The 17,723-nt window shown below is 45.0% G+C and overlaps 1 protein-coding gene across 1 annotated transcript in view; it reads right to left on the bottom strand.

Moving 5' to 3' along the window:
* Positions 1-3,129: 3,129 nt before the first annotated feature.
* Positions 3,130-17,723, bottom strand: part of Et (eye transformer) — a 77,491-nt gene continuing 62,897 nt past the window's right edge. The window contains exons 8-15 of the mRNA XM_077694036.1: positions 15,931-16,153; positions 13,298-13,618; positions 11,462-11,641; positions 8,386-8,550; positions 7,351-7,435; positions 7,183-7,252; positions 7,015-7,101; positions 3,130-5,976 (exon numbers count right to left, since the gene is read on the bottom strand). Of these exons, the coding sequence (XP_077550162.1) occupies positions 4,618-5,976; positions 7,015-7,101; positions 7,183-7,252; positions 7,351-7,435; positions 8,386-8,550; positions 11,462-11,641; positions 13,298-13,618; positions 15,931-16,153 (2,490 nt within the window). The 3' untranslated portion in view covers positions 3,130-4,617. The remainder of the gene's footprint in view (positions 5,977-7,014; positions 7,102-7,182; positions 7,253-7,350; positions 7,436-8,385; positions 8,551-11,461; positions 11,642-13,297; positions 13,619-15,930; positions 16,154-17,723) is intronic.

Here is a 17,723-nt window from a genome sequence, read left to right on the forward strand (position 1 = left end):
CGCAGATGCTTTTAAAAGCTCTTTCCATCTGAACCACGGCAGCGGCGGCATTTTGTTGTATTATGCCTCCCCTTGATCCCCCTACCTCTCGGGGAGCGCACTCGCCTGTGTAGTTTCTCTGTCTCATGTGTCTTTGCCTAGCTTGTCGACACATATTTACCGTCACAGTTGCTGAATTGATGCTTATAATACACACAAAACCAAAATAATCGCGGCACAATGGCCGAAAAACCAGCCAATGACGCCCGGTTTTAGGTGCGCACCGGCAACCGGCCCGCTGTCTAAAAAACCGATCAGGCCAGTCAAAAACTGAGCAAGTGGCAACCCTAACTTCACGTTAATAAACATACCTTATTCTTAAGAAGTGCACTACAGTCAACTTCCAATAATTCAAAGTCACTTAATTGGAATTTTTGCGTAATTGGAAGTGACGTGCTTGTCCCAGAGATTTTACATGCAATCCAGTGGAGAAATTGTTCCATAATTTGAAGCTGAAACCTGTTACAGTGGTTAATTGCAAGTTACTTCGAATGAAAAGCATCGAGGTGACTGTCCTTTATCGATAGAATCCTTCACAATTTTCAGCTGCAAAAACAGTGCCATGTTCTGTACTGATGTTGGCACGATTGCAACCAAGGCAGCGTACAGTTAATTAAGTGGCAGGCCAGTTTAGGTTCTCGTTACGGTGCGCATATCTCTCTATTGAAGTTCTCAACCTTTTTGTTGTTGCGCACAGCGTCATGTGTGCAGTTTATGCGGGGGGACACTTCAGACTTTGATTTTAGCGATAGTGCTAAACTATCAGGGCTACCCGTGTCATATGGCTTAATAGGGAACGGAAGTCGAAATTCTGAATGGAATCAAGAATGGAGTTGTGTTCCGGACTAGTAACAATGCTGTTATTGTGCTCTTTTTTTCATTGGGAGTTCGGTTGATTCGACGCTTTTTGCGGTCCCCGTGCACCTCTTTTTATCAGGAGTTGGCTGTATTTCGATTCATCCCACCCCGCAGCATGCTCGAGCAATTTCGGATATTGAATGTTCCTTTCAAGAAGCTAAGTAGTTCTACAAAATCGGTGTTCTGCACACAGCAAACGTCGACCTTGAAGAGGTTAATAGGCTAAAGTTGCAGAATTTTTTATACCTTTTTGTATTCGGAGATTAGAAGCTGCTGCTTTTAGGGCTGCACTTAGTGGCTTCCTGGAAATGGGTAGGACAATCTCTTAAATGCAATGGTGAGCCCAAATATTTTGCCTTGACTGCTAAGCTGGCCAAGAGAATTTTATAGGACGTTTATTAAATACTTAATAATTAAAAACGTAATTTATTAAAAACTTAATAAGTTAATAACGAAATTAACACAATCTGCAAAAGTTCCAGACATATCAAACACATGAGTCATTTTTTTGCCCCTTAATAAAAGGAGCCATGAAGACAAAGTACAAGTTTGTTTTATTCGAAAGATTTCGTGTTTCACAGCGTCCCCAGCGCTTGCGCGGCAGCAAATGATGCCGTATTCACTGAGAAATTAGTCAATTTAGGTTAAAATTTTGATTATCCCGCCAAATCATGTGTTTTGGTGACGTCTATACAATGAAGTCATAACGGTGCGTATACAAACAAACTTCCACTGCACCATTCGGCTCTGCAGCCTTGCTTGCCGTCCAACCTCCCAGGTGGCGCTAGCATACTCAGCATTCCGCCGTTGGTTTGTTTTTGACAGTATTTACACCTGGCTTGTTTTTGTTACGGCAGAAAGTAATCGCTTCGTGAAACATGGGGTATGCTTGACAAACAGGGTCACGTAAGGCAACGTCGCTTACGCCAATTGGCCAGCGTCGTATAAAACTCCAAAGCGTCAGACTGCTGTGCAGCTAAAACAAGCATAGTGCGCTCAGTACCAACAGCAATGCACATTGGTACTTCTATGTTTACGTGTATTTTCGTAACTTTTGTTGTTTACCGCACCATTCTTACTGCTGTAAAATGGATATGCATTGCATTTAGGCTCAAATAGCTCGTTCGGCAAGCTTGCAAGCCCTGCCTAATTTGTGTTTGCTTTTGCCGGCCTCAGCCAATCGCACAGCTGGGCTCATATGACATCATAGGTTCTGTTGCAGGAAATGAGCTAGTGGGTCGCATGGCCATTCCCTTTTCCCCTAATTATATAGCTTATTTGAGCGATGAGTATGTTAAAAGTGGTGTCAGTATGATTGCAATGAGGCAACCTTTCGAATGAACCAAACTTGTGTTTTGTCTTCATGGCTCCTTTAAGGGGGCAACATGGGTCTTTAATCAAAAAGTTATTTTTGCTGTTATGATGATAAAAATTAGATGACATGTGTAGTTTTTCAATCTGGTTGTAGATATAAAATTTGTTTTTGTGCAAGATGACATCATTCAAATTTATTAGGATTTTCACATTTGATTTTTTGACAGCTTTCGTAAAAAACTGCTGGAGTGATGCAGCTGGACAAGGTACCAGTGAACTGCGCACAAATCAAGGAGTGCAGTAAGACTAACAGTATCATTCTATCTGTTCTTTAGCAGAAGTTAGACCATTTGAATTTTGGGTTTGGAAGGCAACACCGGTTTTTCTGGGCACCTTCCAAGCCCAAACTTCAAACGGTCGCCACTTCTGCTACAGACGTAATAGAACACCTGTCCATCACTTTGAGTTGTCGATCAAGTCTTTTTCGCGCTACAAACTGCTAGCCTCCTGGTATAGCTCAGTTGGCAGAGCGACTGCTCTGGCTAAGCGATGGTCCCGGGTTCGAATCCTGGACCAGGACGAATTTTTCTTCAACTGCGAAGTTTCTGAGAAAGCTGTACAGCTTTCCTTTGTAGCTGTACGGCTGCATTGAGGTGGGTGTTAAAACTTTCGTTTGCAGAACTTTCTTCATAACGTGCATGGTCTAGACCAAAAAAAAAATGTATTATTACATGTTTCTCGACCATTTCGCGTCATGCTACCAAGATTTCCCATCCCAACATCATGACTCATGTCTCATGTGACATGTACACAACTTAAAGGGGTACTGACACAACATTTCAAAGCTCAGATAACTATGTAGAAAGCTTCCTTTGTATATGGAGATCCCTTTCGGAAGTTTAAACCATAACCATTCAGTAGAGGGTATTTTAAATCAATTTTAATCCTTGTGCGCACAAGAAAGCCCATCCGCGCCATCGAGCAAGTCTGCACTTTGACCCAAATGGCTGACGTCAGGGCCCCCGTGACGTATTGAGGCGGCCGCGGTGCTATTGGTGCACACTTTTCCACCTTGTGCATCATGTCACAGCTTTTGGGACTGATTTCACGTGTGCCTACGGCCGGTCAGGCCAGTCTGGCTTGCGCGCGCACACCCAGGCCACCATTGGCAGTGGCTCAACGAGAACAGTGACATCAAATGCGCCTTCCTGTCATAACAGTTGACTCAGCGTTCGCTTCACTGAAACCGAAACTGACATGAATAAATGGAGCTGCAAGTAATTATGTATGCTGTGTTCGACAATGTAATGTGCCATTCTATGATTAGTTGGTCTGTAGGCACCTACAGCTGCGAAAAAAACGTAACACGAAAATTTCGTGTCGGTACTCCTTTATACGTCTCAAAAAGACCTGACCAGAGGGGGGGTCAACCATCCTTATGACATGCATGACATAATCTTCTAGGTGCGGTAAAAGGATTGTTGGTAATAACAAAGCTTGATTGTCGAAATGCTATCCATACATACTGTCAGTAGTAAAAATATTGGAAGTTTTGTACTAACAGTAGCACCAATGGTGAGTTGATTGATAGTTTCACATCGTTAGTCTCTACACACTTCGTTGGCATGGAGTGCACGAACATGTATGCACACCCTATAAGTCAGGTGATTGCGCTCAGGTTTGCTTACTTGCGAGACTGGTATTTGCTTGGTACTTGCAGTCAACACATTTGTTTATTGCTATCTCACCTAGCAGTTTTGGTTATTCATAGGCTCAGTCTTATGATTCTGTACTGCTAGCTAGTCTGCAGTGATGATACCTTCAACATTTGCCGATGGCGATTAAACAATTGTAGCTGTCGCACGACATCTGAACAGTGGGCCTTTCCCCCGGTGCAATTGATCAGAAAAGTTGGAGATACTTAGTACAAAACAATTCCATTTTACCATTTTTCAGAACTTCGTCGCTGAAGCCTCCTGCAAATTTTGACAGTGAAAGATGACATGATTGTTTATTGCAGTATGTACAGTATGCTGAAAGTATTTACAATGCAATATTGCCTATTGGCTTGTTTTGGCTAGTACTCGAGAAGGCCATGTGTGTATGAACCCTACTTTATCCCCGAGGAAGTGTCTTTGTATGGCACGCAAACGTCGCTGACATCACCGACCTAAGGAACATTTGGCTTACACCCTAACGTGGCAGTATAGCAGTGTTTTTGTTAAGTGTGGTAAGTATTGTATTCGGCGCGAGTATTTCTTTTCCAACCCTGTTTTTGTACTCCGCGCAACTCTGTTGCTGGAAAGCACTCCTTTCCCCAAGGTACCCTGTAGCATAACAATAGCTGAATGACAACGGCAAGTCTCAAATGCTCGAGTGTCGTCAAAGCTACCGCACAGTGAGCAGTCACGTATTCCCGACGGCACGAGCGTAACTACCGACACCGCACTCTTTCGGCTTGGCCAGAACATCCCATGAGGTGTAGCCTCCGGTGCAAAACACAGGTTTTCCATCCGACTGTTCTTTGGCGGACCCGGAGTATTCCACACTCAGGAGATCTGCCTCTGCGTCGGTGTCACAGTCGTCATGACTACTCGTTTCGGCGCAGGACGGTGGTGAATCCAGCGAATCGTTCTCAGGAAGGAACACCGACAGTTCTGGCAACGTCGAGCACTTTCTAAGGACGTCACCGGAAATCCCTTCCCTGTGATTTTCGTCCGGTTCCACGCGTGTAGCCACTTTGGAATAGCCCTCTAGGGGGACCTGAGTCTTTGCGAAAGATGATGCGCCGTGGACGGGGGCGGGTGGCTCGCAAGCAGCCTGCACGTACGGCGGAGCGCGGTCGATTTCTTGTGGGGCAACTTCCACGCCACCTGCTGCATCGATGTTTACAGTCGTGTACGGACTGACCGGTTCAAGCGTTCCAGGAGGTTCGTCTCGACGTGAACACCCATCAGAATCCACCCCAAACAGCTGGTATGGCTGGTATGGCTTGCTTTGATCGACCGAGCTGTTCTTCAAAGCCGATCCCACCCCGCTGCTGCGACGGTCGTCGGAAAGCGGTGCGGGGGTCTTAGCACTTTGTGGTGAGTTGCACATGGTGAGTAGCGACGGCAAAGACGTGTACCCTCCCGTATGGTTCCACATGCCCTGTGGCGGTCTGAGCACAGACGGGCTGTGGTAAGGCTGCAGCGTGCTGCTGAGCTTAGTGTACGGCTGTATGGGCTCCTTTTGCTCATTACTTTGGTGGGTCGCATCGCTGGTGACTTGGACGTACGGAGCTGCTGGCACTGAACGCTGCATCGCTTTCTCTTTAGTATCATCTTGAGCCTCTTCGCAGTCACACTCGTTGGCGACATCAGAGCCTGTCCTGTTCCCGACAGCGGTGAATTTGCTGTAGCAGCTTTGCTGAGGTGTCACAACTGCCCCCGTTTTCCCGGATGACTCGAGGCCACTCAGAAATAGTGAAGAGAGGCGTGAGTATGGGTTCGCCAGAGGCGGTGCCGGTGTTTCTTCGGGAGGACTTTGCGACGTGGAGAACTTGGAGTAGGCCGAGTCCATTTCGGCCTGCATTGGCTCGCCTTGGCTTGTGGAGAGGGGGAAATATCCGGGTGGTGGTTTGTTTTCTGGCAGGCTCGTCGAAAGCGCGAAGCTCGAGTAAGGGATATCGATGTTGGTCGAGTCGCTTGGCGAACCACTGAGAAGGCGGTCCAATTCTGGGTATTGCAGGCTGTCTACAGCTTCCTCCCCTTGGACTGCAGTTATCTGCATGAAAAAGAGAACACTGGTAAATACAACTACAAGAATCAATATTTTATTGTATTAAGGAACAGTTTTTTTGAATTCGAGCTGCAAATTTTCTATTGGCAGAGGTTTGGGCATGCCCTCACCGAATTTCGGCGCATCACGCCAAAAGAAATCCACCCGGGCACAAATCAGAGTGCCCTATCAGTACTTTGCAGTGAGGCGACTGCATAATGTACCGTATTTTTGCGTGTATAACATGCACCAAAAATGCGAAAATTTCAGTGGCAAAGTAGGGGTGTGGGTAATACGCGGGGTTTTCCTTTAGTGCAGCTTCACGGCAATGGGTGTTGTGCCACAAAGCTTTTATGCAGTGACACTGACTAAGCCTTCCATGGCGGCGATTGTGCAAAACATACAAGGGCAATGAAGAAAAAACAAGGACGAGTGCACCCTTACAACTGAATTTTATTAGTAAATTGTGACTTTCACCTTGCAGTCAGTGTATTATACTTCCTAAATATATGCTTTTCCTGTGTAAACAACTGAATTTTATTAGTGAATCGTGACTTTTGCTTTGCAGTCAGTGTATTCTACTTGCTAAATATACGCTTTTTCTGTCTTCACAGTATGTGATGTGCTGCTTGAGCAGTAGCTTTGGTGCAGCCTTTCCTGTATCAAATGTGCGAGTAATAAGCGAGGATTTATTTTTCTTTTCTGGTGGGCTGAAATTGGGGTGGAGGTGCAGATTATATGCAGGGGTGGGTTATACGCGCGAAAATACGGTATGTACCCCCTTAAAAAATGGCAAGGCCTCAGGAAAACAGAAGTAAAATCACAGTGTGTGGCTTACGAGCCACACACTGTAAGGTGTTTCATAACCCAGGTATGGCTTTATCTCAATGAAGACGAAATTAATTAGCATGACAGCCCTAGTGAACACTAAAATGAGAAAAAAAAGCTGGGCATTGCCTCCTAGTGGTTCATGCTACACATAAGCTGACAAAATAAAAGCAGTTTCCTTTCACGCTTGAAAAAACAGTATTTTATGCTTCTTACTTGTGGTAACCCGTATGAATAGTTCTTGCTTCCGAGGACATACTCCCGCAGGTTCGAACGCACACTCTCAGTTTTTTTCAGAGGTTCCTGCGCAGTGCAAAAGAAGGCATCGCAAAAACAGCGTTCAAACGGGTGATTCCAAAGGTTAGTGTAGTTGTAAAACATTACCTTTGCAAAGTCAGCCGGGATAAGTACTTTGACGGTGGTATTCTTGTACACCTCTACGTAGCTGGAGATTCTGCAAGAAGAAATGAAATGTAGATTTTCTCTTTTGCCAAGCTTGTAGAAACACGAAGCCATTGGGTGACCCTGTGAACGAGAAAACGGCCTCCTTACCGTCTCCAAAAGAACAGCCCAACAGCCACCAGCATCACCAAGACAACACCAACGACGATGAACGTTGTGGCCAGGATGTAGGAAGCTGCACAAACAAAGGATGTGAAGGCATGAGCTATTTGCAGTTTGGCTAAACTGGGCTACTCCTAATATCATGAGATTTCTCATTGCACTTCTGCTAGCACTACTTCTGTTGCAAACGCAATAATACGCGTAGAGAGAGAGATGACGATCTTTAATGAAATCTGGCGATGTTAGCCGGGCTGAAATGCCTAACTTGCTACTCCAGTTGACGACGTGATGAAGATGATGGGGATGATGTTGAAGAACTTGATGTGCACAGAGACGTTGAGTTATTTATACAGAGACTGGTCTAGACCTGTGTGTTGCACGTACTCTATCAGAGCTTTTTAGCCCGTAAACCACGTTTGAGACATGCCCACGGTCCTAATGTTTGCAAGACGTGGTGTACAGAAAAAAATTAAAGCCATTCCACTCAATGTGAAAGCTTTCGGAAGTGCAGAGCAGTGATTCGCCATAATGGGCTGTGGCGCTGTTATCCACTCACTGCTACCACGCAATGCAATTCAAATTTCCGCCTTCGCAGTGCTCGCGTGCCCCCTGCCTGAAACTGCGCCAGTGGGAGTTCTGTTCTTCTTGTGCTTGCTTTTCCTCCCGCACGTGCCGACGTTGCACTGCCACTTTTTTTGGCTTACAATTGTAAAAACTAATCCAACGAGTGTTCCTAACTAAATGAATGCGGGCGCTGGCAGTCAATCAGGTATATTTTGCCTCGAATGTACCTACAATTTTCTTTGCGCTAAACAACGGAGAGATGTATGACAAGCCCCAGCGGTTCACGAGTTTTGAATGCTTACTACTATATAAACCGCTTGGCTTTCAAAGCCTCTGGGTTACGCCGCGATGACGGAACGCCATGTGGCTCTACTTGGGTCCAGCAAGCGAGCTACGACAACAAGGTGAGCCCCTAAAATGCTCTGCCCTTAAAAAAGTTATTACACTGGTCATACTCACCTCTGGACTGTGTCTTGAGGATTAGTTTGCGGTGCGGAACTCTGGTGCCATCTTCGAGCACTGTTGTTATGCTGACTTCGTAGGTTGTGGCGGGATTTAGCTTATCCATCGACACAACCTTTTCTGGGCCCACTTTGTGAAGTAAGCAGTCCGTCGCGTCAGGACCTGTATGAATGCACAAAGATGCAAAAGTGTTGCTATGAGTGTGTGCACTAGAGTTACACCCCTACTACACTAGCGTCCGAATGTCATTTGAACCAAATATGTTGTTTGACTCAAATGCTAAGTTGTGCTGCTCCACTGGGTTTTGAAATGCCATTCGAGTCGAATGAGCACCCAGGGAGACATTTGGGGCTCTTGAATGCCATTTCTAGCACTCTCGCACACAGAATCCCAATTCAGCATTAACAAATACATTACTGGCGTACTTAAACAAAATATTCGTAATTGTGGGACTTTGTTTATTTCTCATTCACTTAAATCATGGTATCAAGATGTAATAATTCCGTACTCTCAACACCAGTGCCAGCAAGCGACAAACCAGTGTGCACAAAACAGCACAAAAAACCTCGATTGCGATTGAGAATTGAGCAAAAACTATGCCAAAGCTTACGTTATTTATAATGTGATAGCATTTTACTGCCAAACACTGCCGCTAAATTTGATTGTTGCATTATTGTGTAAAAACAGAACTCGACAGGAGCAGCGCCACATATCACAGTGAGCGACTTTTAAAGCTTTCAAACGCCATCGAAATTGTAGTAGAGCACGGTGGATTCTGAACGGCATTCGAAGCCCTCATTTGAGTCGAATGGCATTTTGTTCGAATGACATTCTAACGCCAGTGTAGCAGCGGTATTAGTTCGCAGGCAGTAGGGATCTTTTTGGGTACACGGAATAATTCAGTCCCTGTGAACTGGCCAAGGTGCACATTAATACTGCACTATGTAGAAGGGGAGATCCTGCATTGTCACAAGGGGTGTTCAAAGGGCTGTATAGGAAAAAGATATTCAGAACAATTGAAAACTACTAAAGGTGCAAGGGATGCAATTTTACTGCGCCAATGTTAATCAAGTGGTCTCTGCAGCTTTGCTGGTTGCCGCGCTGAAAACTGGGTTATTTCCACACCCATAATTACACCCACATGAGGGTATTGGGCATGAAAGGCTGAGAACTGAGTGCCACAAGATATGAATTGCACTCGGTTTGCTTGCTTAAGCTGCTTTGCGCATTCGAAAATTTGGTGTAATTTGGGTTGCTGAACCTCTCAGCCTCCTGTGGTCACTTGTGATTTCTCAGATTTTCTGTGTGCAATTTTTTAACTTGATGTCAGCGACTACGTGAAATTTGGACAAATTCCATATTGGGCTAGGCAAAAGATGCACAGTTTAACCTCGTTATGATGAACGCTGATATAGCAAATTATTAGCTATAGCGAACTAAATGCGAACTTTGGTTGGTCACGCTTCATTTCAACGACAGTTATTTTTTTATAACGAAAGTGAAACTGTGAGAACCGCACGCACTGTCAGATATAACGAAAAAATATTTGACCAGTAGGCTGAGAAGCTGCTTGCAAAAACTCGGGGCGTCCGAAACTGCAGATGTAGAAAAGGCCTCTTTCTTCGTGGACACTGTGAAAAACTTCATCCTGCTCAGCGCTGTGAATAGCCGCCATACAAAGATCACATCCTTCCTCAAAAAATAGGAACACAGGCCTGTTTTGGCAAATGAACTTTCTTCTGTTGTAATTTCTCGCTTTATGTTCTGGTTCATTGAGCTTGAAATGCCACAAAGAGAAAGATAAGTGTTACCAAGCTTGTTTGTAGCAGGGGTTGTAGCTTGTATCAAGGGTTTTTGCGGGGGGCAGATTGGGAACGATTGGTTTGAACCGATTTTTAGCTCTACTGTTACAACAAATACCGGATATAACGAACTAAATTACTGCCCCAATACCACTATGTTATAATGAGGTTCAACTGTACAACAAATTTTACGTATTTTTGGGCTTTTGTATGGGATTCCTACAAAAAGGATATCTAAGTGGAACCTGGTATTTTAGTCTCAACTGAGTCACATTTGATTGTGACAGCCATGATGGTTTTGTTTCGCGACCGTTCGAAACGCGGGCTTGCGTAGACAGTGAACGCGACAACATTTAATCACATCTAATGCATCATTTCTCAGTGGTGGCTGGGCTGCTGGTAAGTGCGGTTCAGCGCAAGTGAACAATGGAACTTGGGGAGGGTTTTACAACTTATATAGGAAACCACTGCACTGACCGGGTTTGTTAGGGACAAAAACTTGAGAAATGTGCTGTGGCACACAAAAGCACTGCTTTGCCAGCTGCCTTGCTAGCGCCTGGTTACTCAACCTAAGCGTCAATGGCACACTGGCTGGACTGTCTGTGCAATCTAATCATCTAGTAGATACAGCTAGAGAGCAGGTTGCGAAATTCCAAGCAAGGACAAACTTTCATGCAACATCATGCATCTTGTGCTTTTCGCTTGTGATAAATGTTTTGATTGTGGGGGTTTAACGCGCCAACGCAACGCAGGCGATGAGGCACGCCGTAGTGGAGGGCTCCGGATTAATTTTGACCACCTGGGGATCTTTAACGTGCGCCGAAATCTCGTACACACGGGTGTTTTTGCTTTTCGCCTCCATCAGAAAAGCGGCCGCCGCGGCCGGGAATCGAACTTGCGACCTCGTGCTCAGCAGCGCAACGCCTTAGCCACTGAGCCACCGCGGCGGGTCATTTAGAAATGTTAAGCCTGAGCCATTTTTTATGCAGGGATAGTGATGCAGACCTGCTCAATTGTTGTCATGTTGTACATTTTTACCTATTTCACTAAAAGTTTGTAGAGTTGAGCGCGCAAGTAGACAGGAACCGTCAGAAGATGAGACACGAAGGTGCTATCACAACTCATTGCAGGAAAAAAAAATCCTAAATTATTGCATGTCGTACATCCGCTGATATTCAAGCTGCCCATCCAAGCTAGTTATTTAATGCTTCTGTGGTCAGCAGGTCAAGTTTCAATTTTTTTGTGACATAATATAATATGAACAACCATACCAACAGGTGATGTCGAGGTCTCATTGGTCTGCTGTTCGCCCCGGTCATCGATGACGCAGAAATGAATCAGTCGACTTGCAACCAGACCGGAACACTTCGTCAAAAAAGCAAGCCGGACAGTTGTGTCGGTTATTTCATCGTAGTGTACGCCATCTTGCCCATGGTAGAGACCCTGGTACTCTGGAAGGTAGAAAACCAGCAAATGAGCACATACGCCAGAAAAATAAATGTCTGAAACGATGTGCCGTAAGGTTGCCAAAGAAAGTACGGGTAGTTTTCGGTGTAAAGTTTTGTCTTAACTATTTCCCCGCTTTACGAACCACTGTTCTCATCAAAAAAGGAATTCTAATCTGTAGTGAAGCCGCCTTGCCCTAGTTGATACATGTTGTGGCAACAAGGCTGGAGACACATTTGAAGTATGGGCTCGTTGTTCAGATTCCAACTTGACCAATGTAATAAAGTTACCTATCTCTCTCTGTCATTGCTAAGAACTGAAAAATGCAAGATAACCAGCGCTCTTCTGTTAGTGCTTTCAAGAATTTAGAAAAAAAATATTACAACGATTCATCTCAAACATTTTTCATGTAACTGTTTTTTGAGCTACCACACATGTTTTCTGAGTTTGTGTTAGCTGACCTTGCTGTGCATGATGTCGGTTAAACTGAATGTCAACGTGAACACGCGTCTTCTCCGTCACGTGCAGTTAGTACCTTCATATGAAAAAAAATGGCCGCGTATCTACGTCTCTCGTTTCAAATGTCGACAAAAGACGATAGTCGACTGGCGCCCTTGCCAAGTACAAATGCTTCCCTTTTCTTTCCCGCTCACCTCTCATGCCAATCCCCTCCCATCTTGTTCCTTCCAAGATAACACGGTAGAGGTTTGCTCAAATCAATTTAATATGGCGCGTTCTGCTGCTCCAGGCCGGGTGCGTCGATGCCAGCGCTGCTGTACGGCGGAGACGCGCATGAATCGAGGTACCCTACTGCAACTTTTGTAGAACCACGTTGCCCTATTCCACGAGTGTTCCAAGTGGAACGTGGAACCTATCTAGTGGAACCTTTCGTTGCATTTGCCGTCTGATTTCTTAAATGTCACCGGAAGATAGAAGCGCGGGCAACAGCAGGTGACTGTTTTCTGCAGTTAATATGGTATTTTATTTGTATTATAAAAACCATGCAAGCATCTATGAATTTTTTAATAAAGGTACACTGCAAATATCACTTGTGTATTTATTTTCTTCCTTATATTTGCGTAATGACTTGTTATTGTTCAACAGTGTTGACAAGTATGACCATTGACACCGGACTTTGGCATTTGGCTGTGGGTATATAAGACTATTGCGGAGCTTTTGTTTCACTTTGGCCGGGTGGCTGAATCGAGTCACATACAGACAGACATACCGACAGACCAAAATTTCTGCATTTAAGTAGCCCAAGAAAGACCATCGTCTTTAAAAGCAATCTCTAATGCAAATTCTAGTGGACAATGAGCATGCCACCCTATTTCAGAGCTACAACTACCCACAATAGCTTAATTCTGCCACGCCTGGCAATAGAGCCAAATTGCTTTCATTGATAAGCAGAGTTTGGATTTGGGCTGGTTGGTAGCGGTAATCCATGACTTCGTGCAGAGCAAAAAACGGTCAAGGACAGAAGAAGGCGACAGGCACAAGCGCTTGTGCCCGTCGCCTCCTTCTGTCCTTGCAATTGCCCGTTTTTTGCACTACACGAAGTCGCGGTTCATTCATAAGTTTAAAGCGGCTTGCTCCCGTCCAAGTTTGGTCGCAAACGGGAAATCAAGCGGTCGAAACTGTTGTTACGTTTCGCCACTCACCCTTGCTGTGTGGAACGACACAGTCGATCCAGGCCATGGGCGAAACCGCCTCGGCCGAGCGAGTGGCGACTCCGTACTTGCAATTCCCGGCAAAGGCACAGCCCACTGCGTTCCACGCGTCGCCAACCGACTTGACGGATGCCCAAGACACGTCCCCGTCACAGGATTCCATGTCCTTGCTGCTCTTGCGGCACCAGAAGAAGGTGTAGTGGTGCACCTTTCCGACAACGGCCGGGTTCTCCTGGTCCCACTTTGCGAGTGAGAACCTCGGCTCGGAGGCGTGAACCTCGCTGATGTAGGCGTCTTGCAGCGGAGGCAGAACTGCAAGGGGTGAGCGGATGACTTCAAATTTACACGTGTTTAATGCCAAACAATGAATGGCTCTCAATTATTACAGCTTACGCAATCAGAATTATTTTAGAATAGGCAATAAATTTAAAGTACACCATTCAAATCTCTGCTGTCATTGTTTTAACCAGTTCCAGTGCCTTTGAACTGGTTCTTGGCGTATAACACTTGTATATCAGACTTTCTGCTTTCATGGAATATTAAGCACAATGCCCCACTGATTGCACCAGTCATTTATGCTAGCTGAGATAGTACTTTAGTCCAGCTCAGTTGTAAGAACAGAAAAAAAAATTGTAAGGAAAAACTACCATCTGGGGATATTGAAATATTGATACCAACTGCATTATAGAAAACTTGGGATGGTGTGTAGCAAAAGCAGGGAATAAGGGATAAACTATTAACAGTGGAGCTGTTATAGGGCTGGCCCTGATGACAGTCTCTGCTGGTACTGGGCCGTGCTCCCTTTGAAATAGGCTTCTCAGCCACGCAAGAACAGGTTCCCAGTATAAAAAAAGGCATAAAAAAAAGATCCTAGGGCTTTTATTGGGATACAAGATGGCTTACACTGCCCCTGATAAAATGTCTTTCCAGCAATTTATGAGTGTTTAGAGGTGAAGTTGACTTTGAGAGGCTCAGTGTAAGCTTGATCTTTGTAGGCTGGCTTTTCCACATTGCCTGCTGCACATCGAAGTGTGGCCCTCTACGAGGGGCAGTATGATTACAGAAAATGGCTCTAAGTCCTGTGCTATCGAAAGTATCCCAAAACGATTTATATGACAATAGCCGCTAAGATGACTCTATCGCTACACCGAGTTTTATTTGCTTGTCATACAGTAAAACCTCATTGCAAGAGACACTCAGGGAACACGGGAGACATATGTCTCTTGTGACCAAGGTCTCTTGTAACCAAAAACTCTAGATACTGTAGGGAGTCGAACATAACCACTTCGTTATAAATCAGTATCAAAGCGTATTCAGACATGTCTACAAGAAAATTCCCACTATGGTTTAAGAGAGCCATTCATAGTAGTTTCAGGGACTGCAGATTGTTTTAGCTTCCTTCCCAAGTTTGGTAGGTAAAGCATTTCACTTTGGAAGCGTTCCTGTTCTCTCAATACTGTTAAACTTCTCTTGGACAATTGTCAGCCTTAACTGCTGGCACTATCCATCCTACGATAGCCTCATCTTCCTACTCCTCTGGTTCATCCTCTAGGGCACCGTTTACTTATGCAAGGGTCACATGATGGGTAGGCTGCTTGAACACACAAGGTCCACGTCTGGAAACACAAACTCCTCAAAAGTTTCTGTAACCTCTGCGGTCTCTTGGATGCAGGCCAAAGCTTCATCTTCAGGGCAGTTTTCCACAAGGTCCTTCATATAAGGTCCCCCTTTCATAACCTCTCTTCTAAGTAGTGAAGAATTTACTCCAGGGACCAAAAAAAGTTGCCCTTAGTAGCAGAGTCTCTCTTGTAACCATGTCTCTTGAATGTAATGTTGCTATCATGGTCAACATTGGAAAACCAACCAAACCATTTTCAAATGTCTCTTATAACCAAGTGTCTTTTGTAACAGCGTCGCTTGTAACGAGGTTCTACTGTAGTAAGTTCACAGTAAAGTTGCAAACATTACAAAATTACTGTCCGATGTCAACATGTAGCTATCTACGGAAGGAGTATGTTTACAGAAAATGGCTGTAACTGTTGCTTTACCAGAACTATCTGGAAAAAAATTATATGACAATTGGTTGCTAAGATGACTCTAACCTATTGCACCAGGAAGGAGCCGAAGCTGAACGGAATCTTCTCAAAGACGAGCCACTGCTCCGCTGCTACAGCAGATTTCACACTGGGTGGAACTAGGTTTAGCTGTTTTGCTCTTGGTGGTGTGAGATAAAGAGACTGGAGCATTTCAGTGCAAAAATTAAAAGAATTTTGTGTGTGATGCTCTGAATCAACGGTTCACCTGAAGTCATGTACCTACGCATCTCTTGCATTGGCCTTCTTCAAAGAAACGTCTAGATCACTTGAGAAATATTTCATGAAAACTTAAATGCCAAGTGTTAGCCAGTTTGCTTCTCTCTTATCATTGGGTTGATTGCTTTGAAAAAATCTGTTACCTTTTCTGAAAAGTAACATGCTGAAATATTATGTACTGTACTGGACCAATTAATAATGAGGTATTTGGTTACATTTGAATTGTATTTTATGATGCTCATTCAAAAAGTCAATACGAGACGCTCATATTAGAGAAGGAGGCAAACAAAAGCATCCCGGCTCTACACTTACCAAGATCGGCACTGGGGACGATCACTCGAACGCTTTTCAGCGAGCGCCCGAGTTCGTTCTCCGAGAAGAGGTGGAATGTGTAGCTCTCCACGCGGCTCAGGTTGAAGAGGTCCAGGTAGGAGCGCTCCCCGGACACCCTGTGCGTGGCACACTCGCCACTGGTGCTGCACCAGTGCAGCACGTAGCTCATGTGGTCGCCGTTCCACAGGAACTTGGGAACCCGCTGGGGGTGAGCAAAAGAGAGGAACTGACGTTCTGCCCTGCCCATCAAATGCCGGCATTGGTCCATGGTAAAGGTCCTGGCACAAATCCCGCCCGCACAACAAAGTCCTCTTTTCAGCCTGCTTGGCCCTGCATATACTGCACTCTCCATTTTATGGTACTTCCGTTTTTTTTGCCTGCTCAGAGCAGCTCTGTGCAGCTCCAAGCAGCCCAAAACTGCTCCTGCCATAGATGTTCTATGGGCAAATGAAATACGGAGCTGCTTTGGAGCTGCTCAGAACTGCATGCTTTGCAAGGTGCAAGATGCGTTGGTACATACACTGCTTTGAACACGTGTGATGCATTGAAATAATGAATACAATTTTTTTTGTTCTGCACTGGCATGCTTTCGAAATCTCTGTTATTTACTCTATAATACCCAGGCCACACACACATGAAAAATGACAATAAGTGCTTAAGGGATACCAAATTACATTACTTGAAGGCAACAAAAGCCCTTCTGCGTTTTATGAAGGACACAGGTTTAGCTGAGAGACTCTAGTGCCCACGAAGGGACTAAAGCGTGTGCGCGACCCCGCTCCTATCCCCCCTTTTTCGCCTGCCATCTCTTTTATCCCCTGAACACCCCTTCCCCAGTGCCGAGTAGCAATCCGGGCTCTAAGCCTGGATAACCTCTCGGCCTTTCCTTTCGCTTTTCTCCTCCTCCTTGGCGGGCCGTGCTACACATCAAAACGCAAAGGCATTAAATGTGTTTGGCACGATGGTGATAAGGACTAAAAAAAGAAATGCACCCATATATTAGAAGTACTTAACACGGAGAAAAACGTGTTAGAAGGGTTAAAAATGTTTTTTGAGAAAGAAAACGTTGTGGGAATTTGTGTCTTTTAAAAATGGTGTGAGCCATTTCTAAAGATGGCTTCAGCAGCTGCCGTTGCCTGCCAGCAGTAGCCAAATCCGGAAAAATTCAAAATGACAAGTAACACGATGTTTTGCCTTTTGCCGCTGTCTTAGTGAACTTCGTCTTCTTCAGAACTTCACCACTAAGAGGGCAAGGAAAATTGCCTTATTTCGAAGTTCAGCTGTGTTTCCGCGTCAGCACTCTGGTACTGAGAGTTTCGTTGGTTTCATTTGGTACTCATTGCGTTTGAGAGTAGGCAGATTTAAGGCATTGATGAAGGTGAATGAGTTGTATGGAACTCTTTAAACCAAAAAAAATTACACCATCTTCCCGTAGGGGAACCCTGAGTAGTATGTGAAGCAGCCATGGGGTCGATTCAAGTGCCCATTAGTTTTCAGTTCGTCGTTTCCGTTAGGTTGAGGTACGTAGCTACCGTTATACTTACCGTTTGGTTTCAATGGTAACTACCACACTTTTCACTTACCGGAACTATTAAATTGGAAATTGTGTTGACCCAATGGCTGTTTCGCATACTACTCAGGGTTCCCCTACGGGAAGGTGGTGTAATTTTATTGGAGGGGGGGGGGGTGTTAGAGTGGAGAGGTAATAGAGAGAGAGAGAGAGAGAGAGAGAGAGAGAGAGAGAGAGAGAGAGAGAGAGAGAGAGAGAGAGA

The sequence above is a fragment of the Haemaphysalis longicornis genome, unplaced genomic scaffold (genome assembly GCF_048455015.1).
Source record: "Haemaphysalis longicornis isolate Haplotype H1 unplaced genomic scaffold, Haemaphysalis longicornis Haplotype H1 scaffold_12, whole genome shotgun sequence".
Lineage (NCBI taxonomy): Eukaryota > Metazoa > Arthropoda > Arachnida > Ixodida > Ixodidae > Haemaphysalis > Haemaphysalis longicornis.